A 24,250-nucleotide genomic window follows, 5' to 3' on the forward strand; every position below is an offset into this window, starting at 1 on the left:
GTCACAGTTATGAGATACTAAAACTAAGTCAGAATTGTGAGATATGCAGCTCTGTGCAAACATTTTTGACCATCTAATGTGTTCAAATCCTTATCTGTTAGCGATGCTATCAACGAACCATTTTTTTGCAGTGAAAATGTGACATACAATGTCAGGATGATGAGAAAGTTGGTAGTTTTGCACAAGATATGAGGTTAAAAGGTTATTGAGAATAATATTGGGGGAAATTGGTAACTTAGCTGAAAGTCTCACACATTAAATATTAATATATATTTTAATAGTTGAAAACTATTAAATATATTACAATTATGATAAACTTATGACTTAAATTGTTTTGACTTTTTATAGTCCAAAATTGCTTAATAAAAGTATTTTTTAAAGATACTGTATCAAAATTTTATTTGAAATCAAAATCACAAGTTTTGTGGGGTTTTTTGTTTTGTTTTTTTTAAAGCAAAATTTTTGCCATAAATTTTGGGAGATAAATTAAAACTGTGATACAAATTAAAAGTTTGATTTACCAGGTCAAAATACTGGCTTGTAACTAAATTTTCACAAAATTTGGTCATGAGATAGATAGATGGATGGATGGATGGATGGATGGATGGATGGATAGATAGATAGATAGATAGATAGATAGATAGATAGATAGATAGATAGATAGATAGATAGATAGCAACAATAAGGTCAGTAAAATGCTGGTATTTACAGAAATGTACAAATGTATTATATATATATATATATATATATATATATATATGGACTTTTCTATGAAAATATGGACTTCTGTGAAAATAATATTAATATTAAGGGAACCTAGTATGTAGCTAATAAGTTTAATATATATGAGACAGGAGCTCTTATATTGATTTTATATATTTAAAATTACGAGTTTATTTTTTTAGTTTACAAAAGAAAATGTAAATTTGGGCTCACTGGTGATATTATGAAATTAGATAAATTGATGGTATTTACGATAAAAACAGAACATTATAAGAGTTCACAAAATAATCAAATAGAGAATAATAAAGTACAAAAAAATGAATAACTCAACGGACTTACTGGGAAAATGGGGATCTGACTCACAGCTGACTCATCAGACAAAAAAATCAGGATTTCTAGGTCAAAATGATGCTATTAATATTAAGTCGCGAGGCCGCAGCTCTCCTATCGGTAACTTATCGATCCGGTATCGGCGCTGATCAGTCTTCCACAGCTAGAGGGAGACAGCGCCTTCTTCGGGGCGCCTTGGCCGCTCGGAGGACCGTCTTTGCGGACATGTCCTTGTTTGTGCGTTTTAATCAGCGATTGGAAAATAACAGGTACCCTCGTCCGTCCGCCTCTCGCACCCAGATACACCCAGCAGGGCAGGAGGAGGGAAAATAAGCCCCATCTAACGCGGCTGAGGGCTGCTTTGGCTGCGCGTTGGTTCGCCGACAGAGGCGGCCGTCCGCTGGGCACCACAGCCGGGCTGAGGCGCAACGTGTCTGTGGAGAGTGTCACCGCAGTCGGCTGTGTTTTTACATGAAGCTGGCCGCTCCGATGGGGCTGCCGTCAGCCCGTCTGCCCGCCGCTGGACGCTCGATCGCCGCGATTCACGCCTGAATTTAGCTCCGCCGTTAGACGCCGCCGTGGATATGGAATGGTGCATGCAGCTGGGCCAAGTTCTATGAACGACACCGGAACCATGGACAGTCATCCGCTGTAAGTCACACAGCCGTCTGTGTGTGTGTGCGCGCGCGTGCTTGCTTGCGTGTGTGTGTGTGTGTGTGTGTTGACGTTTCCCGGTGGCCGCTTGACGGATGGTGCCGCATTGACAGAGACAGCGGCCAGCCGGTGAGGCTAACCGGGGAGGGGAACCGGAGAGCTGGGCACCGACACCGAGCCTGGGGGCTGCAGGGTCGGTGTGTTTATGTGGGGGAGGCGGTGGTTGTGTGTTCACAGCCGTGTGTGTGTGGATGTGTGTGTTTGTGACAGAAAACAAGGGCCACGTGATTTATGGAATGAATAAAAGTAGTTTTACTCGAGTACTGCACGCAAATGGAGTACTTTACTTCCATCTTGTACTTCTACTGCACCACACCACACAGACTAATAATGCTCTCTTTGTTTAGATTTCGATGGACACCAGTCAGATCAAGATTTTACTCTCAAAACACAACATATTGTAAATATTAAACCACGTTTGACCTGTAACACCTACAATTACCCAGTGTGGGCAGTCGTATATATATTCAATCAAGTACTGCACACATATGAAGTACTTCTACTCCACCACACTTCACAGGTTTATCATGTTCTCTTTGTTTCACTACATTCATTAGATTTTCATATTTAGACACCAGTCAGATCAAGATTTTACTCTCAGAACTCAACATATTGTAAAGATTAGCCCACAGATTTGACCTGTAACACCTACAATTACCAGCTGTTAGATAGATAGATAGATAGATACTTTATTCATCCCGAGGGAAATTAAGTGTTCAACAGCCTTACCTAAAGTTACACTTAAGATCAGAAGGAAAAACAAGTCCAGACATGGAGAAGGTGTCACCCCTAATTTGGGAATCACCAGAATAAAATATCTACCAAATGCTTGATGCATTGGTGTGGTCAGTTTCATGTCATGATAAATATTGTTGTCTGTGTTTAGATTTTCAGGTTTAGACACGAGTCAAATCAAGATTTTCCTCTCAAAACACAGATGATCTTATAAAAACACAACATATTTCAAAGATTAAACCCCACATATTTGACCTGTAACACCTTCAGTCATCCTGTGCAGCATATATTTACACACTACTGTTCAAACGTTTGGGGTCATCCAGGCAATTTCATGTTTTCCATGAAAACTCTCATTTTTATTCATGTGTTAACATAACTGCACAAGGGTTTTCTAATCTTCAGTTAGCCTTTCAAAACCATTAGCTGACACATTGTAATATCTAGATACTCCTTTAAAAGTCTGCCGTTTCCAGCTAGAATAGTCATTTAACACATTATCAATGTCTAGACTGGATTTCTGATTAATTTAATGTTATCTTCATTGAAAAAAAAAACTAAAGACATTTGTAAGTGACCTCAAACCTGTAGTATCTATCTATCTGTCTATCTATTATGTGTTTGTGTGTATCAGACCTGAAAATTACTAACTTCTGCCTTTATTTTTTGCTTTTTACTCCGCCAAGGAAAGCAACAGTTATGTGACGATCGGCGTACGTTTCTCCTTTCGTCTGTGCGCAAAATTACTCCAAAACATACAAACAGCATTGGATGAAATTTTCAGGGAAGGTCAGAAATGACATAAGGACCTCCTGATCATATTTAGGCAGAGATGCTGCTTATTGTCTGGATCCATGCATTAGTTAAAGATTTCTGTATCAAAGTCATTTTGTTTGTGGGTACATCTATATTAAATGGCCACGTTCTGTGGTGCTGTGATTTCTGATCATCAAAAACTAATAAACAGACAGACAGACAGACAAATGTATGCTGATCGTCGCATAACTCCGCCGCGTTCCTTGGCGGAGTAATGATATAATAAATAATAAAATAATAATAAAAATAATTATTGGTTTGATTAAGTTAAAGCCCCTGGCTTTTATGTGTCACAGTTAGTTTGAGATAATTTAAATACCACTTCACTGAGGAATCTGTTTGTTGGGTTCTGTAAAGCGTCTTGAGACAATTTGACCTGTATTTGGCGCTACATAAATAAAATTGAATTAAATTTAATTGAATATGCACAAAAAAGCAAATCCAGACACGGAGAAGGCGTGACTCCTAATTTGAGGAGCAACTTAAATAAAAATATCTACTAAATATGCTGTTTGATGCATCAGTGTGGACAATTTATTATATTATATTTTATTATTATATCAGACTCAAATGGACTCTACCTTTATCTTTTGCTTTCAATATTTATGTTATCTAACAAATGAAAGACTAGCAGTGCAGTATTGGTGTGTTGTTGGGTGTTTGTGCAAATGTATTCTAAAATGCTGAAGATGTGCAGCAAATTCAATTTTACTGTGCAGTGCAAAAATAATAACAATAGTGCTGTTAATAGAAGTGCAGAACAGATTAAAAAATTAATTTATTTTACATATTAAGCTTCTTAAAGATAGAAATTCTGGTAGAGCGAGACGGTACTCCTATCGTAATAATAACAAGAACAGCACTCAGAGAGCACAGTACTCCACCAGGGCTGTTCATTCCTCCATGCGACATTGTCAGAAATGCATCATTTGTTTATTAGTTATTGATGATCAGAAATCACGACTCGGTACGTTATGTATGGATACTGAATCGCGTGACCTAAATATGTAGCAGGCGACAGGAATTGATGGGACTCGGAAACACCCCCACAATTTAATCAATTATTCCTCGTATCATTTATGACAAATAAGTCTCGACAAGTCCTCAGCGGTGGATTTGTAGCAGGATCACAATCATGTGATCATATGTTCACTTGTTGTTATGGTTACAGTGACACTGTGCCACTATATAGAAATCTTTAACCTTATCTGTGGATCCAGACTATAAGCCTCATCACTGCCAAAATCCAATCACTTTGTCCTAGTGTCATTTCTGACCTTCCCTGAAAATTTCATCCAAGTCTGTTGGTCTGTTTCTGAGTAATTTTGTGTACAGACGGAATAACAGACGGAAGGACAAGTGTACGCCAATCGTCACATAACTCCGCTGCATTCCTCGGTGGAGTATAAATAACAATTAGTTTAATTAAATTAAAGGCCCTGGCTTTTATGTGTCACAGTTAGACTGAGGTATTTTAAACACCACTTTATTGTGGAATATGCACAATATAAACTAATAATTAAAGGTTTTATGATAAGAATTAGACAAGACGGAGAAGAACATTATTTAATACTGCAGGTGTGACTGGACTACTAATGAACAAATTAGCAGTTAAGCAAATTACCAAATAAACAACTGACACGCGGTGAATCTAGGGCTTTCGTCTCCTGGGAATCTGACTGCTGTGCCTGATTAATAATCAAGCTTTGACCCAATAAAGTGGCCTCTGTTTTCTAAATCAAGGAAAGTTAACTGTATATCATCCACAGCCAGGTAGAAATGGGTTTAAATGCAGCTTCCGACTGTGTTTGTGGTTACCGTCCTGATGTAGGCACGATCGGAAACATCCTGATCAGACACTTCTCTGTTTATATCTGTGTGTGTTTTTTGTGTTTGTTTCCTGTTCATGTATCTGTGCTGTCCCTCTCAGGTGCACTAGACTTTGTCCACATGCACTGGACAAAGAGGACAAAGAAGGAGTGGAGAGGCAAGGCCCCGTCACTCTGAACCCTCGGCACATGAGGAAGGCGTTCAAAGTCATGAACGAGCTGCGCAGGTGTTGCACACTTTCTCTTCAGTCATTTGTTGTCTTGTCATCCCCAAATCCTTTTGTCCCCCTTCGTGTACACTGTAACCGGATGTTGTTTATTCTCCCTCTCGCTTTCTGTCTCCCCCTCCTCGATGCTCGTGCAGCCAGAGCCTGTTGTGTGATGTGACCATAGTGGCCGAGGACGTAGAGATCTCCGCTCACAGGGTGGTTCTGGCGGCTGGAAGTCCGTATTTCCACGCCATGTTCACAGGTAAGGACCATCCTCCATCCTGAGGACACCACAGCTGGCAGGTGTGTTTAGATCAGGGGTGTCAAACTCCTCTTAGTTCAGGGGCCACGTTCAGCCCAATTTTATCCCAAGTGAGCCGTACCGGTAAAATCAGAGCCTAATAACCAATAAATAACCACAACTCCACATTTTTTCTTTTGTTTTAATGCAAAAAGGTACATTCTGAAAATGTTCAGCTTTAAAAAAAAACCTCTTTTCTACAAAACATTATGAACATCCTGAAATTTATCAGCTAAAATAAGTACAATTTCTCTTTTTTTCTTTTTCTTTTTTTGTTAAATGTATTTTTTTGTGTCAGAACATAACAGAACACATTCCAACCATGTCACAAGTGCAAACACACAAGTCAGGGATGTATTCATGGAGAAATGAAATGAAACAGACTGAAAAAGAAAAATGTAGGCATTTCAGAAGACAGTAAGTGTAAATAACAGAAATAAACCATTAAGGTTATCCTCCTTGTTATCACTTGTTGTCTTTCATATACAGAAACAGAAGTAGAAAAAAAGAGAAAAGGCAAACACTAGTATCTGATAACTTGTGTATTATCCCTCATTAAGGAATCTGTCTGGTACCGCTAACAGAACTAGATTTATCATAGAGCTGGGAGGAAGGCGTATATTTGAGTAAAGAACATAAATAAGTACAATTTCAACAATATTGTGCCTCAGTTTATCATTTACACGTTACGACTTACACATCACAGACAGAAGGCACAAAATATTAGTCTCAGGTTTCTGAACTGAACAATATAATATTTTACTCGTTACCATGATCAAAACAACTTGTCAAGATGTAGAAATGATTTTAAATTTGCGTTCATTTCCACATCTGTGTAGTAATCCTGACCAGCTGAACTGACTCACTATGAAGGAAGAAGGTTGTGTTATCCCCTTGCCTTTGAAATGTGTAAAATTTGTGCATAAAAAATACATAAAAGTTGTGACAATTGGTTCAACCAAACCAAACTCTTTTGAACTGAAGCTGCTGACTGACATTATATTCCAGTGGTCAATGTCTTAAAATGTTTTTTCACCTCTGTTATTTTTACACTTTACAAAGTCTTCCTGTGGGCCGGATTGGACTCTATGGCGGGCCGGTTTTGGCCCACGGGCCGTATGTTTGACACCCCTGGTTTAGCTCCATTAATGCAGATTAACTCACTGCATGGTTTTATCTTTGCGGCGATGGAAGGATAATATGAGCGCTTGTTCTCGCAGGGGAGATGGCAGAGAGCAGAGCGAAACGAGTGAGGATAAAGGAGGTGGACGGCTGGACTCTGGGCCTGCTGGTGGACTACATCTACACGGCAGAGATACAGGTCACAGAGGATAATGTGCAGGTAAAGGCTCGCATGCATTAGCTCCGTGATCGTAGCTTTTTATCACACTGAGCAGTATTTACGGTCAGTTCCATGTTTTCTGAGGACTGAACAGCTGTTGAAGCGCTGCACAGATATTGAAAAAACACAGAATTTGTAGTAATGTGTATTGAAATGCTTTTTTTTCTGATTTCCCACAAATCTAAGTTAATGAGAGCAGATCAATATTGACATTCTCCTGCTACAGTTACTGCTAGGATGTCTTTTAAGATCTCATGAAATGTGTCCTGGAAAGCAGTTGATCTTAATTCTGCACTTCCATGGAACACAAAAACATCCAACCAATGAAGTCCTCACAAATTTAGAGTTTGTCCCTCCTCTCTGCATGCCCGATCACATGGACCTGCCTCTTTTTGTGCCACACCTGACAACCAAACCCAGTGCCCCAGCAATCTGTATTCACTGAACTTGCGTCACGTTTATGGCTTTATAGTGCCATTTAAGTGTGTCATTTTGGTTATCACAGACAGTTGCTATGTATTTTCCTCATCCACAATCATTTAATAAACATTTTTAATAGCAGTGTACCTGCTCTAATAACTGGAAAATGAGAATATTTAATTTCTTTAACATTTATGTCACTGGACATCTGATAGCTGTTTAAACTGGTGCATATATCTGCACTAAAAAGGTAACAATTAAGTTATTTTTTAGTGAGAAAAGGTTACCATGCTCTAAGCTCGTTTGAGTTGTTAAACCAAACATGCGTTTTTATCACAGCATGTGTGCTTTCCTCACACAAACTGTCGGAGTGACAGACAGGGGCTATTTTAGGTGACTGATCACGTCGTCATCTCACTACAGGATGGTGTTTTGTACACCAACCTGGTACCGTTGAAATTAAAGAGCACCATATTATGCACGTTTACAGGTTTCTGATTTGATTTTCATGGTCTTCTCGACTCTATTTACATGCTTTCATGTTGAAAAAGCACATTATTTTCATCACACTGTCCATTGCTGCAGCACCGTTTCTCATCCTCAGTCTGGAACATTCCTGTAACTTAAAGGACCCCCTATCAAAAAGTCCAGTTCTCTGACTGGTCAGATGGAACAACAAAATGAGAAAGCATAAGTCATGGACTATGATCTGAGATCTGTGAATATAGGCAGAGATATGTAGCGTTAGCAGAAGCAGCTCTACTGAGCAAATACCTGGCAGCTCAATGTTTGTTTGAGGGTGTGGTCAAATTCTGCAGACATTATTCAAATGTGTTACACAGTGATGTAAGACAGAGTTCAAATGAGGTCACTCAGGCAAGTGAGGAGCAGCGTTTACTGTAGCAGAGAAACTGTACCTAGTAACTGTACTTAATACTCTATTTGTTGTTTCCTGTACTCTGTCTATCTGTCTATCTAATTGATACTTTAGAACTTACCAGTGAAACCAAATTTACATTATCTTTTGTATATTTAAAAGGAAAAAAACTCACTATTTTTAATATGCAAAATCAAAACTTAGGATATTTTTTATTTATTAAGATACTTTAAGAAATATAGAAGAACTGCTGTCTCATAATTTAAGCTTAATAGCAGACTTTTGACCTAGAAATTCTTAAAAAAAAGTCTGATTTACTTTTAATGTTGATCATAATTTCTTCCTTAAAATCATTTTCATATTGCCTTTTTGTTCTATTTTTTACTTTCTAATACTGCATTATATTGTTTTCTCTCATTTTATAATACTCTGTTTTATTGTAAATGCTAGCAATTTTTGCACTTTATTTCTATTTCTTTGACCAGCACAATTCCATCCATCCATCCATCCATCCATCCATCCATCCATCCATCCATCCATCCATCCATCCATCCATCCATCCATCCAATCCATCCATCCATCCATCCATCCATCCATCCATCCATCCATCCATCCAGTAGCAGTTAAAGCAGTAAAAAAAAAAACAATCCCTGCTGTTTAATTCTTCTGTACCATCATCTACAGACTTAGTGTCTTTGTGTCTCAGGCGCTGTTGCCTGCTGCAGGGCTGCTCCAGCTTAACGAGGTGAAAAAGGCATGCTGTGAATTCCTGAGCTCCCAGCTTCATCCGTCCAACTGTCTGGGAATACGAGCCTTCGCCGACCTGCATGCCTGTTCGCAGCTCCTCGCTCAGGCCAACAGCTACGCAGGTCTGTGTGCAAACCTCTGCTCGTGTTTGTTAAAATTAACCATCAGACAGAATGAGAGCAGGCGTGATTAATGAACATGCAGATATGTTGAAAATAGTTGTGCCTGGTGCTTACACCGTGTTCCTGCTGACAGAGCAACATTTTCCTGAGGTGGTCGGCAGTGAAGAGTTTCTCAATCTGGGCATGGAGCAGGTGTCCAGCCTGATCGCCAGCGACAAGCTCACCATCCCCACGGAGGAGAAGGTACAAACTGTCACCCTGCTCATTAAACGCAGCTACGACCAAACAGTCGTACACTGACGTGTGTGTTTGTACAACGCTGTGCAGGTGTTTGAAGCAGTCATAGCGTGGGTCAATCACGATAAAGACGTCCGCCAGGAACACTTGGCTCACCTGATGGAACACGTCCGCCTGCCGCTGCTCTCCAGAGAATACCTGGTGCAGGTGTGTTGGACTGGATGTGCTTGTTTTTATGTGTTTTCTATTCGTCGCAGTTAAAGTGTTCAGCGGCAAAGCACTGAAGAGCATTTGTTGTCATGAGCTGTCTCAATTCTGCCACCATATTACTTTATTGTTTGAGCAACAAACAGCTACAGCAGCTGTTTCTCAACGGTTTCTCCTCTGTTTCAACAGATCATTGTAGTATCTGGCTTACAGTAGATGTGTCAGGGTTTGTTTCAGCTTTTTTGTGGCTGCTGGCAAAATAAAAACAGTCACAAATTGTATTTTAGCATCAGCGTTTCACGTTCTGTTGTATTTTTAAATATGCAAAGTGAGGCTGACTTTGCTGGCATGTACAGGGTGTCCCAGAAATTTGACACCATTTTAAAAGCAATTATCTTGAAAACTACTAAGTCTAGCTCAATGAAATTGAACAGTTTAGATTTTGAACATCATAAGTTTATTATGGGACCAATTTCGTACGTGTTCGGTATGTGCACCGCCTGTGACACGGCACACGCCACTCTGCACAGTCTAGGGTGACTGTTTGTGAGCATATTCCAAGATGCAATGTGACTTCTCTTTGGGAGTGAACGGCATGGCTCAACCTGAAAACAGAACATAAATAAAGCATTAAATATAAAATCTTGATCTGTTTCTAGACATTCTGTGAAAATTTGAGGTGATTTCAACAAGAATTGCCAAAATTTTTGGCTTGCAAAATGATGTCAAAGTTTTTGGGACACCCTGTATTCTGCTAGCCTAGCCGCGCTAGACCCAGGTCTGAAGACGCAAGGGGCTAGGAACTCTCAACAGGGAGGGAGGCTGGGCTAAAACGTTGTCTTTCAAATCACTCTACAGTAATTGGGTAGGTATACAACCAATCAGCGCAACGAATATGCTGACGTAGCTCCTAGAGCGCCGGAAATCAGAGGATGCGGGAGTTCGGTGAAGCCTTATTTATACACTTCAGTGCCGTCCTTTCTTTATCTTTCAAGTTGAATTTTGGCTTCAAATCTTTAAGGGCTGTGGCCAAAGCCGAGTCGAAAGATAACTGTTTATTGTGCGCCGGTTGTTTCTGTCAGAGTCGTCGCACCTCTGTCGTCACTTCGTTACGCCCGCCTTCTGACTCTACACTTCATGGTGATTCGTCCGGCCAGTTTTAGGAGCATCCAACCTCGAGGCTTACCGAGGGTAACTAGACCCACCCTGGCAGAGAATTAAATTTGTTGCCGTGGGTTGTCTAGCGCGGCTAGGCTAGTATTCTGCTTTACTTGGTCGTTTTTGCAGCTCTCTTACTATAAACCATCCTCTGCATATGGATAACCCAGAGGAATATCTAACTATGAATATGTAACTTGTGCTCCAAGTTATTATGTATGTGCTGTTCATTTTTCCTAACTAGTGAATACAAATGACAGCCGGTACATTTTTTTAAAAATCCTCAGCTATCATATTATAATCAGAATTTTCGTAAACAAAACTTCAGATGATAGCAATAGTTTTTTTTTTTTAAATAACACAAAGTACAGTGTTCCAAATCACTATGCACAGGAGAGTTTCAAAGCATTCAATAGATTATAAGAACTGAAAATGGAAATCAGTTATATTTTCTTTATTAGAAGATATTTTTTTCTCAAAATAGATGCTCTTTCTATCAAAAATATCTTCACAGGTGAAGTTACATATTAGCATAGAAGCACTTCTTGGATATCACCTCTATCAAACTCTCATCCATAGAACTTGTGAGTCCATGTATAGTTTCTGCCTGGATTTCCTGTGTTTGCCAGAATTACCTCCCAGAGCTGCTGTCTTCGGGTACACTAGCGCTCACCCTCATAGATCTACTTTTAAGGATGCTCCACAGGTTCTCACTAGGGTTAAGCTCAGGGGATGATGGTGGTCATACCATGATTTTCTCTCTCTTTATGTCCATAGCAGCCAAGGACTCAATGGTATTTTATGCAGTATGGGATGGTGCATTGTCTTGGGTGAAGATGATTTCACTTAATTTCCATTTAATTAGGCTCACCTGCCAAATTAATGATCAAACCTGTCTGAAATCGATGTCAGTGGCGAAACGACACAAGCGAAGCGTTTCATTGAAAAATAAAAAAATCTAATGTTTATTTAACTGAAATCCTACTTGCATAATAATTTGGAACACAGTGTAAAGTAGCCTGAGAGATGGTGAGGTGTTACCTGGTGCCAAAATTCAAACATTCATTTGTCACATTCCCAGTCATCCATTACACAACACTGTGAATGAAAATATAGTGCAAACAAACCAAGAAAAACAGAGCAAACGCATAAACAAAGAAGCCTTTAAAAAGTGAACATTTGATGTAAAATATGGAGCTATGGGGCATCCACAATGAAATATAGGCATTATAAAGGATAAAACTATAGAGATAAAGCATAAGCTGTAATGTAAAGTTCAAACATGTTGAACATTAAATCGATTATTGTGTATCCAATGAGCTCAAACATGTACATACAAGAAAACAGAGCTAAGCAACAATAACAACAGGTGGTTATGACAAAAAGCTTCTATATGTGGGCTGGTGACTTCACTGGTAGCAAAACAGCTGACTCACCTTGAAATGAATGGCAGCAGTGCTTCATTCATGACAAGAAGCACTTCTCTTGTTTGTGATACTGATTTATTTTTTTTTTAAATGTTCTGTCATGTCGATCTGCAGAAGAGATTTGAATCTTGGGTTGGCTTAGATGAAGTTACATGCCGTTTAATTGTTTTTGTTTGTTGATCTTGCATGAGAATATTACTGGTGTTAGATTCTTTTAGGGTAGAAAATGCGTGCGATGGCTCAGGTTCTTCCCAGATGAAAATCTTACAGCTTAAAGTTTGCGCTCTATAGCTCAGGAGACAAAATTGTGATTCTTATTTTTCGGCTTGTTTTAGCTTCAGTTTTGTCAGATATGTTTCTAATATTGTTCTCCTAAAATTCTCCAGGCAATGCTGGTGAGAAAGGAGGAGAGCAGTTAGCAACAGGAGCCATACTTGAGATTTCTATTAGATAACTGGACTGATGGATCCATTTTTTTCTCAGTTGAGCTACATGTGAGCTGTATATATATATATATATATATATATATATATATATATATATATATATATGTTCACTACCGTTCAAAGTTTTGGGTCATCCAAGTAATTTCATGTTTTCCATGAAACTCACACATTTATTCATGTGCTAACATAATTGCACAAGGGTTTTCTAATCATCAATTAGCCTTTCAACACCATTAGCTAACACAATGTAGCATTAGAACACAGGAGGGACGGTTGCTGGAAATGTTCCTCTCTACCCCAGAGTTATTGAGAAAATAAACATTCAAACCCTCAAAATTGTGTCCCATAATCACAATGAAATGGAAACTGACACGCCTAGCTAAATACCTCTGTCCTTTCAACTTTTTTCTCTCTGTGCATGATGTTTAAATTGCAAAAAATGATCGCTACTATAAACTATGCTGTTGTAATACCTGCTGGTTTGTCAGGCAAATGTTAGTAATCCATGTATTAGGGTGTTAATGATGGCCACAGTGTGTAGCCATATACAGTATGTAAGCTGCATCTTTCACTTGGCGTGGCCTCTGACCAAAGGTTGTGGTAAATATTCTTTTTTGTAATTGAGATACTCCATTTAAAATCAGTTGTTTCCAGCTAGAATAGTGTTTTACCACATTAACAATGTCTAGACTGTTTTTCTGATTCATTTAATGTTATCTTCAATTAAAAAAGCTTTTCTTTCAAAAATATGGACATTTCTATGTGACACCAAAGTTTTGAAATACATTAAAAAAAAAAGGTTAGCAAAATATTGGGAAGACAGCTTGACAGGTTGTATAATAATTGTAGAAAATAAAGCTCATATACAGCTCACATGGAGCTCAACTGAGGAAAAATTGGATCCATTAGTCAAATATTCTCCTTTAAGTCTCCAGTATGGCTCCTGTTGCTATAATTGTTCTCCTCCTTTCTCACTTATATCTCCTGGTGAATATTAGGAAGAAAATATGAGAAACATATCAGACAAATCCAAATTAAAACAAGGTTGAAACGAGAATCACAATTTGTCTCCCAAGCTAGAGAAGAGCAAACTTTGAGCTGTAATATTTTCCTCTGGGTTTAACCTTTTTCTGGAAAATCATGCTGTTTTCCACCACTTCATTGCATATTCTGTCTTTTAAAAAACACGCAATTTAAAATGTTCTGCTATTAATAATGTTCAAGAGGCTCTAAACACAACCAGCATTTGCCACAGAAGCATTAATTTTCAGCTACCTTGATACACTGCAGCAGTTTTTGAGTCCTGCAGGCTGACTTTGTTCCTTTCGCTGTCAGCGGGTGGAGGAGGAATCCCTGATTAAGAACAGCAGTGCATGTAAAGACTATCTGATTGAGGCCATGAAGTACCACCTGCTGCCAGCTGATCAGAGAGCTCTGATGAAGACGGCACGCACACGCATGAGGACTCCAGCCTGTTGTCCGAAGGTACAAACACAGCCGATGCCCAGCAGAACAGATGAACACTTACTCATACAGCAGCTACACGCAACAAACGACCTTCTTATCATCTCTCTGCTGCTTCTGTTGCGTTTAGGTGATGGTGGTGGTCGGAGGCCAGGCTCCCAAGGCCATCCGAAGCGTTGAGTGTTACGACTTTGAGGAGCAGCGATGGTACCAGGTGGCTGAACTGCCAACCAGGAGGTGCAGAGCAGGTAGAAAACCCTCAGAACCAATAAATGACACCACAGTTAAAGGGCTGTGTCCTCTAAATAATGTTTAAGTTGGACGCATTAAAGGACCGGAAGGCCAGACTACACCTTCACCTGCAGAGGCATTTTGGGTTGCTGAACTAATGGTGCATTCAGTTGTTCCTCATCAGCTTGTAAATCCAAAGATTTTATGTTTATAACTATGAAATAAGTAAAGTTTCATTGTGTCGTACATTCAACATACGCTGATGAGAATTTTCTATTTATTCTTTGACCATTATTTTACCCGGTAGAAATGTTTGAGAACCAGTTTTCTCATTTACAAACATGACCAGGAGGAGCAAACACACATATAAACTACAGACACAAACAGGCATATGAGCATAACATATAACTAAAGTAAACCAGTTGGAAGCATGGGAGCATATGCATGTGAGTGAAAAAAATGTGCATTTGGTGTATGAAACTGTGTGTATATGTAAGTTAAGCCCGAAGTGATCAGCAGGAGCAACAGTCAACTGCAATCTGTTGGAATTTAAGCTTGAAGGTGGTGAGTGGAGGCAAAGTTGCAAATTAGAGGGTGTTTTGGAAGGTGTTCCAGTCATTAGCTGCTGCAAAGCGAAAGGCGTTACGGCCAAAAATAGTAGAAGTATTGAGGATGATTAGCTTGATGTATCCACTGAAGAAAAGAGGACAGGGTAGGGAGGTGTATGGCCCAGAATTGACCTATAAACCAAATGAAACCAGTGGTGAAGGCGCTGGTCATGAAGGGAGGGAAACAGCACCAATTTATAGAGATGGCAGTGGTGAATGTGGAAGGGTGCTTTAATGGCACAGCAGATGAGTGATAAAGAGTGTCCAATTTTTTTAACACAGTACTTGGGACTATTTTGTAAATGATGTCGACGTAATCCAGAATGAGGAGTATTGTCATCATGACGAAGGTGCGTTTGGCAGTATGAGTGAAGGAGGCTTTGTTGTAGTAGAGGAAAGTTTGGTCTGAATATTGTTAATATGTGTGGCGAAAGACAGAGATGAATCCAGCCAGAAGCCTAGATATTTATAGGATTTGACGTACTCCACAGGCGAGTCATCTGTACAGCTGATTGTGGGGGGAACGGATTCAACATTCCTCCTGTCAGAAATGATGCATTTGGTTTTACTGATGTTAAGGCGGAGGTGGAGGTTTTGAAAGGACTGCTCAACAGAAGTGAGGCTGAGCTGAAGAGTGGAGTGAACAGCTAACTGGGCATAAGATGGTATCATCGGCATACAAATAGATCCAGGAACTGCCAGCAGCTTTTGCAACATTGTTAATGTTATGGGGGCGGCATGGCTCAGTGGGTAGAGTGGCCGTCTTGTAACTGGAAGGTTGCCGGTTCGATCCTCGGCCCATTGTGCTCATGTCGAGGTGTCCCTGAGCAAGACACTGAACCCCTAATTGGTCCTGGTGGGTCGTGGTTAGCGCCTTGCATGGCAGCTTCCGCCATCAGTGTGTGAATGGGTGAATGTGACGTATCTTTTAAAAGCACTATATAAATACAACCATTTACCATTTAATGTAGATGAAAAACAAGAAAAGCAGTCAGAGAGCACAGTACTCCGCCAAGGCTGCTCAGTCGTATGATTTCCAACAGATAAGTCCCGATAAATCTACAGTGGTGGATTTGTAGTAGGATCACAATCATGTGATCATCAGCAGGCAGCTGATGTAGTGTTCACTTGTAGTTATAGTTACAGTGACGCCATGCCGCTATCTCACAATGATACAGAAATCTTTAACAAATCCGTGGATCCAGACTACAAGCTGGATCACTCTAATCGCAATCTAATCGCTTGCTCCTTGTGTCATTTCTGATCTTCACTAAAATTTCATCCAAATCTGTTAGTCCGTTTTTGAGTAATGTTGTGTACTGACAGATTAATAAATGCAAACTGATCGACTGAAGGACAAACGTATGCCGATCATCACATAACTCTCCATGATGAAGTAATAAGGTTGGGCCCCAAGAGTAAGCCCTGAGGTACACCTTTGGAGAGGGTAAGTGGGTCTGACACGATGTTTTCCGTCTTCACCTGCTGGACACGGTCAGAAGGTAGCTGGTAAACCAGTCACAGCAGGTGGTGGACAGATCGATGCTAAAGAGCCTGCGGAGGAGGATCTAACAGAACTGACAGTGGAATTTGCGCTTTGATTTTATTATTCACTCCTTGTAGTGGGCTCTCCACACGCTGGTTGAAATATCATGATAATAATATGAATACCACTAATGCAGATGTGATATTTCCGGACTTTATTAATGGATCAATTTCATCTAAAGACTATTTTATAAGCAACGGAATGGAGGAAACTGAGAGTTAAAAAGAAAAAAGTTATTATTCAAATTCAGGTTCAATAAGGATGTAATTCTCAACAGTGTGTTGATGTAATAGACTCAATCATGTATTCATTGCAAAAATTGTTTGCCAAAAACAGAATTCTCTTTGGCTCTTGATGTTACACCTCCTATCCAAGAGGCTTCCTCAGTTCTACCTGATCAGGAGGGGCTCAACTGCAGACTGTAGTAATGTCCGTCTGTTTGACTCCTGCTGGATATCAGCTGTGTGCATTCTTAATGTATATCACGAGCTACGGTGGATCCTATTTGGCTCATACGAGCAGCTTTACTCATTTCCCACGTGTCTGATTAACTTGTACCAAATACATCTAAAGATATTCGTCGCTGCGAAGACTCGTCTGGAAGCAGGTTTGATAGTTTAATAACAGGTTGCAACACAACCTTCTTCAGCGGTGCCAGAAACAAGACTTCATGAAATAATCAGAAGCCATATAATTTAACAGAAAGCTGCCTGCTGTGCTGCTCTGTTCTTGACAACTTTTAAACAATAAAGATTTCTTTCTCTACTCTGAGCCCTGGCTGGTTTCCACCTTCACTAAAGCATGTTGTTCCTGCCTTTTGTGCTGTTCTTCAGGTGTGGTGTACGTGGGCGGGTGTGTTTACGCGGTCGGCGGTTTCAACGGTTCTTTACGTGTGCGGACGGTCGACTGCTACGACCCGATGATGGACCGCTGGACGAGTGTGAGCAGTATGCAGGATCGCAGGTCGACGCTCGGTGCTGCAGTTCTCAACGGGCTCCTGTACGCTGTTGGAGGCTTCGATGGCAGCACAGGTACCGATACGCTCTTCTACACTGCAAAAACTCTGAATCTTACCAAGTCTATTTGTCTTATTTTTAGTCAGAATATCTCATCCCACTTGATTTAAGATAAATTCACTCAACAAGTGATATCTCAGCAAGATGGAGGGACTTGTTTTAAGACAATGCAACTAAAATATCTTGTTAAGTCAAACAGTCTTGAAATTATCTTGTTTTAACCTTCGTGTCGTCCTGTGGGTCAAATTGACCCGTTTTAAAGTTTCAAAACGTGGGGAAAAAAAATATTTTCACAGTGAAAATTTCCACATTTTCACAGTTCTTTGGGAAATTTTTGAACATTTTTCGGTGAAAAAAAGAAATGTTGAAAAAAAATTTTCTTTAAGAACATTCAGTAAAAAAATCAAGCAAAATCCAGTGAATTTCGCTGGATTTTGCTTGATTTTTTTTTCCCCTGAATGTTCTTAAGAAAATATTAGAACTTTTGCTGATATATTTGTAATCATTTTAGATATTTTTAGGATTTATATTTTTTGGAAGATTTTTTTTTTCATATTTAGAAAATATTTACAATTTTTAGATTTTTAAAAATTTGTTTTATTTTTATTTCTTGCCAAATTTGAGGATTTTTTAAAAAAAATACAACTTGTAAGAGAAACTTTTAAGGAATTTTATTCCTGATGGTTTTACAATATTTTTTTTTTTATAAATTGGGGGATTTTTTGCTGAATCTTTGGATTTTTTCCAGACAAGGCAATATTTTTTGGGCAACATGAGGGTTAAAACACCTAAGCATGACAATCCTGGTAAAATAGAGCTTAAAATAAGTTTTCCTAGCTAATTTTAAGATCTGAATATTCTAAATATCATGTCTTATTTCAAAAAACCTTACCAAGACATTTTTCACTTGTTCTGTTGGCAGATTTTTCACTCATTTCAACGTAAAAATTCTTTGAAATAAGTTTTTTTTTCTTGTTTTGAGAGGGACATTTTTTCCAGTGTTGTCACCTCAAATTGCCATGTTAAAATAGACTTTAAAAAAGTGTGCCACCACAGCGAATCCTAATATTTCTGGCAGTTCGTGGTGTTTTTGTTACATGCTCTGTGTGTGCTTGCAGGTCTGTCCACAGTTGAGGCGTACAACGCTAAGACAGACGAGTGGTTCCATGTGTTACCAATGAGCACCCGACGCAGCAGTGTAGGAGTGGGTGTTGTCAATGGTGAGTACGTTTCTCAGTCTGTTTTTCAAATGAACTGCATTTAAACTAAACATGCTTTTGTCAGCTGATCAAAAGTTTAAAACCACAGCCTTTAAAAGCCAAAATCTGCACAAAAAGTTTGGATTCCATGGCATTTCCTGTGAGGTATTCACACTGTCGTGACCTCCTGATGGCAAAGGCAAAAAAGCTTTCTGTACTTGAACATGATAGGATTGTTAATCTGCATAAGCAAGGCATCTCACAACGGATGAGTTTGGATGCAGTAAGACAGTTATTTCTTAAAATATCCTGAGGGTTATGGAACAAAAAAGTCAAGCTGTAGACTCAAAATAATTTCACCGGCACTGGGCTGAAGGATCCAATTGGCTGTCCGTCAAGACATCCTTGACCCAAAATAAGGCCCTTACCGGTGCTGACTGCAGCCCAATAACCATCAGACGGCATCAGCGTGGGAATGACTTAAAAAACAAAAAATTTCTTTAACATCCACATCTCCTTCAGTGCCACAAAATTGCCCATTTGGATTTTGCAAGAAGCACCAAATATTGGACACTGAAAGGTGGAAGAAAGTTTTATTCTCTGATCAGAATATAATTAACCTGGACGGTCCTGATGGCTTCCAATGTCAATGGCATGACAAGGATTTTCACACATTTCTGTTATTTTGTCCCAAACTGCACCTCTTTCTAATTCATGGATCGACTGCCCTCATACTTTCAGGGATCCTGTATGCTGTGGGAGGTTACGATGGAGCTACCAGACAATGTTTAAGTACAGTAGAAGCTTACAACCCTAAAAGCAACGTGTGGAGTTATATAGCAGAGATGGGCACGAGACGCAGTGGAGCAGGTGTGTGTATGTTTGGTTTGAAGTTTGTAAAATGTGAGCTGAAGATATTCCAAGTTTTCTGTATGATTCCCATAGATTTATTCTTTAAACAATGCAAAAATCCCGTAGATAAAGATGACGCATGTGGTGCTGCATGCAATAATTCATGACCAGAATATTTAAAATCTCTTATGATAACCGTGCGTCGTCCGATGTGTTCCTCAGGTGTAGGTGTATTAAAAGGTTTACTCTATGCTGTGGGGGGGCACGACGGCCCCTTGGTGAGGAAGAGCTGTGAAGTTTATGATCCATCCTCCAACAGCTGGCGACAAGTAGCTGACATGAACATGTGTCGACGCAACGCAGGTGAGTGAGACGCTCTGTGTCCGCCGGACGTCCTCAGGTGTGGGACGTTCCTCCAGTAATCCTTTGGTGTGTTCAGGTGTTTGTGCCGTAAACAACTTACTGTACGTGGTGGGAGGAGATGATGGCAGCTGCAATTTGGCCTCAGTGGAGTTCTACAATCCAAACTCTGACAAGTGGACACTACTGCCGACCTGCATGAGCACCGGCCGCAGTTATGCAGGTCAGTAGTCAACGCGCTGTGCTGCTCGGTGTTGGATTTGGTTGTTGTTGCTTCATGTGGATGTTTGACCTTCGCTGTGCACAAAGCTTCCCTGAGCTCAACTAAAATCGGAGTGTAACGTGCAAGCAATCCTGCTTTAGTAAGCAGCTTGGAAACCTGACTTCTGCAGAAAAAGCTCTCACCGATGACACGTAGTTGAAGGGTGTCAACTAAAAAGCATCCGTACCTATTCACAAATGCGAGAAGTTTTATGGAGGAGGATGCAGATTAAACATTTAAGATTTTCTAACCATTGAGACTGAAATTAGTATACAACACAGAGCTCATGAAGACTAAAGGTATGCGTCCACGAGATCTGGCAGTTTCCTACATCCCATTCATTGCCTATGTGAAATGCACCACGTTGCATGCTGGTCTGATTGTGATGCATTTAAAGCTGCGATCTTTTGCGTGTCCTGCAGCTCATTTGCATAAAGTAGACTGTAAATGTAACTTCGATGCGGTGAGTGGAGGTCCAAAGCATCGTGAGACTTTCATCAAATGTCTAAACTAGCCGTCGGTGAACTAAAACACGGACAGATTTAGCAACTTCACAGCTTACTTCTTGCCTCAAATGCTTTCAGAAATACTTTTCGCTGAACTGTTTTTGGTTCGGCTTGAAATCCAGGAGCAAACAGCCCATGAGTCGATGCGTTTGTCCAATGAGGGGCAGGCAGGATAGCTGGAGAAGAAGGTCAGCAGGAGTTGAACACCGCTCACCGAGTGGTGGTTTACATGCAGGAAAAACGAATCTACTGGACTCGTACCATAACAGTCAGGTCTAACAGTTAGGAAGTATTTTGTCCTCTTTGGTGCCCGAGTCAAAGAAAGCATTGAGGTGTGTTTAGGCTCTTTATCCTGCTGCAGTTTGAATCTTTCTCCACAAAGGTCCAAACCAGAGGGTGGAACATGTCTCTGCAGGATGGATCACTGCTTCTTCTTGCTCAGGATGCAGTTTATTCGGTCCAGTTGACCAACAGTCCCAGACATGAACATTCCAGGCACCGTGTTGCTCTGTTGGTCTCGTCTCCGTCCATACACCTTTCTGCTGCTGCCACCAATCTTTAATGGCACTTCATTAGTAAACAGGACTTTTTTCCTTCATCTATTGTGAAATACTTCTGTGTCTTAGCTCATGCAAAGTATTGACCTCGTTTCGAGATGAAATTTGTCCTCAAAGACCACGACTAGTCGGCCTTCTTTTGACAGAACTTTGCTGATTGGTCTCTCGATCAATAATCCTAAGAGCTTCAGTAGAAGGTAAACAGACTTTGCTTCTTAAAGATGCCTAAAGATGGCATTTTCAGTCTAATATGATGGCTTCTTTCACTCCTCTCTCAAAACCATCTACCTTCTGTGTCCAGTTCGATTGCATAGTAGGTGATTTTTGCATGAAAGCATTCTTTAAACACCATTTATCAGATACTTATAATGTTGCCTTGAGATCTCTCCTGCCAGTGTCTCAACCATCCACACCTCATAACATGTGAGTCCTTTGTCATTATTTATGTAATTTGGGGGTGATGGTTAAAAAAAAAAATATATATATATATATATATATATATATATATATATATATATATATATATATATATATATCTCGAACTCCTCATCAGTCAGAAGTGAAAAATCCTCTTGGAAGAGGCAAAACATCTTCAAGACCCAAAAAGAGAAGTCCAGGTGCCATCTAGTTAACAAAGTTTGACGTATTGATCTAGTCACGGTGTCGTCTCAGTTCGTGCTTTGGATTCAACTCATCCAGTTTCAGAGAACACTGCCCTTTAGAAACCTTCAGTCTAGCCATGATTTGATTTTAATGCTCAGAAGTCCCACTTTGATCAGAATAACAGCCCAACTTCTGACACTTTCACTTAGTTCTGATGCCAACAGTGGCCTCAGGCTGACCTTCCCAATCTTGAAATTACTAAAAAATAAAATTATAAGCTATCTGATATACAGTACATTGAAATAAAATGCTCGATATCAGGACATCAGTTACAAGATCAACATGATGATCTTCAAGATTCATCTTGGAATAGATGTCCTGATGCAACACAATGTGTGTAATTGTACAACCGGATGTAAACAACAACAGAAAATGACTTTGTTAGTTAAATTTGGCAGTTCTATGAGTATTGTCTCAGCTAACATCATCTTCATCAAAAAACAACACCAGAACTAATATCTGAGCTCAGATGGGGAAAAAAATCAGTGTTCCGAAAGCCTCAAATATTCTCATAATTTTCAGGTTTACTGGATAATAGGACAGATTTTCCTTGTGTTCTTAGACTTTTGGACTCCCCTGCACGTGAAACCGATTATGTTAATGATCTGTCTGATTTATTCATTCATGTTTTTGCAGGCGTGACTGTGATTGACAAGCCCTTATGACTGCTCGTGATGCCCGCCACTGATTCGGAGCAGAATGTATTCTCTTGCTGAATACTGATCTTGGATCTGTCTGGATGATGCCGATGCTTCTAAGTTGGGCAGTATTGGCACAGGCACTGACGAAGATGAAGAAAACGGCAAGATTGTTATTGCTGAAGGTGATGAAGATTTTTGCACTTACCTGAGCGGGGGAGCTGTAACAAACGGGAGGATCAGACCTGCGTTTCTCTCCCCTCGTGGCAGGACTGCAGCAGTGACTGGACACACCAGTTGGAAGCACCACTGCAGTGCCATTGAAACGCTACTGATATGAAGCTACTATAACTGCAAAGTTACTTTAACATTAGTAGTGTTAACAACTCTGAGGAAGACCACTCATCTAATCTACGGGAGAGGGAAGGCTGAAAAGGACCATTCAGGACTGAAATTAGTTTCTCCTTCGTTTTTATCCTCCTGAGAAGTGTGTGTTTGTGTGTGTGTGTGTGTGCGTTTAAAGGTGCTCCATTGCTTGTGAGCATGTGTGTTCGTGTGCATCCGTGTGGCGGCGCCTTGTTTTGACGCCGCATCCGTCTGACCTCTGACCTCTTACAGTGTTGCAGTGTGGCTGTTCAAGAGTGCCTGAATGTCGCCCCGCTTCCCCCCTCTGCCCCCCTGTTATGCCTTGAGTCCTGTTACCGGACAGACGACAGCCGGACTCGAAATACGTTTTTGACTCACTCCAGATCGGTTGCATTAGCCCGCGTTAATTTAGAATAGCGATGCGAGAAGCAGTTTCAGAAACACGATAATGTACATTTATGTTGGAGGAAACAGGCTCGTTGGGACACTTACTCTTCTAGTGAGCGAGAAGCGTCGTTCACGTTGCCAAAATAACAGCGACAGACAGAGGGAGAAGCTGTTTGAGATGAAAAACAGTCCGATGTATGAGTGCTTTACTGTCACCTGGCAGCCATATTTACTGTGGTTGTAACCACTACTGACAGCAGCAGCCTGAACTCATTGCATGGTCCCTGTCTCCAACCTGCTATCCTTCAACGGTACCCTCCTCTCCTTTTGGTGTAGCAACCCTGTTAACTACTGCACACCCTGACGTACTATGAATGTGCCAATTTTAATATGTCTCTTCTTTATCTGTCGCTCTTTATTACGCTACTTTACTAATCTGTTTCTCTCTATCTGGAAAGTGACCAAACCTACTCTTGATTTTTCTGTTTCTTCAGTCTCTTTCTCTTGCCTCTCCTACTATATTGAAACTTGCTATAATAGTATCTGGTATCGCTGTTTCTTGTCAGTGTATTGAGGAATGTCACGTAGGCTAATGACTTTGAAAATGTTTCATTACTTGTTTTATATTATCATTAATAAATATGCTTCTTGTATTTAAAGCTGTGAAATGATATAATCCATTTTTAAAACTTTGCCAAATCAGTAAAACATTGAAATTGAATGTGCCGTGTGTGATGTTTTCAGGATTTGTTGGTAATTATCAAATCAAACTTCACCGTTAGTTGAGTGTTTAACCTTGATGGTTCTTTTGATGCCAACTGAATTTCCACCTTTGCACATGATTTGTTTGCTTGTCTGAAGCTATTCAGACCGACCACTTTAAATTTAAACACATTTTAGACGGTTTTATTCAGAGAAATTTCTTATTTATTTTGTCCTTGCTTAGATATTAAAC

The 24,250-nt window shown here is 40.0% G+C and overlaps 1 protein-coding gene across 2 annotated transcripts; it reads left to right on the plus strand.

Annotated features, from left to right (window-relative positions):
* The first annotated feature begins 1,217 nt into the window (after positions 1 to 1,217).
* klhl2 (kelch-like family member 2) lies at positions 1,218 to 24,016 on the plus strand. 2 transcript variants are annotated; one of them, XM_022218482.2, is made up of 15 exons: positions 1,218 to 1,704; positions 5,249 to 5,374; positions 5,512 to 5,618; positions 6,878 to 6,999; positions 9,003 to 9,165; positions 9,299 to 9,408; positions 9,493 to 9,609; positions 13,976 to 14,125; positions 14,235 to 14,352; positions 17,323 to 17,520; positions 18,624 to 18,725; positions 19,446 to 19,574; positions 19,779 to 19,919; positions 19,996 to 20,139; positions 22,541 to 24,016. In XM_022218482.2, exons 1-15 carry the CDS (start codon positions 1,643 to 1,645, stop codon positions 22,567 to 22,569), a joined length of 1,818 nt encoding a protein of 605 aa, XP_022074174.1. In that variant the 5' UTR covers positions 1,218 to 1,642; the 3' UTR covers positions 22,570 to 24,016. The 2 variants fall into 2 exon arrangements, with proteins under 2 accessions (XP_022074174.1, XP_022074176.1); XM_022218484.2 differs by lacking the exon at positions 5,249 to 5,374.
* The last annotated feature ends 234 nt before the right edge of the window (positions 24,017 to 24,250 follow it).

The sequence above is a fragment of the Acanthochromis polyacanthus genome, chromosome 3 (genome assembly GCF_021347895.1).
Source record: "Acanthochromis polyacanthus isolate Apoly-LR-REF ecotype Palm Island chromosome 3, KAUST_Apoly_ChrSc, whole genome shotgun sequence".
In the NCBI taxonomy this organism is placed as follows: domain Eukaryota; kingdom Metazoa; phylum Chordata; class Actinopteri; family Pomacentridae; genus Acanthochromis; species Acanthochromis polyacanthus.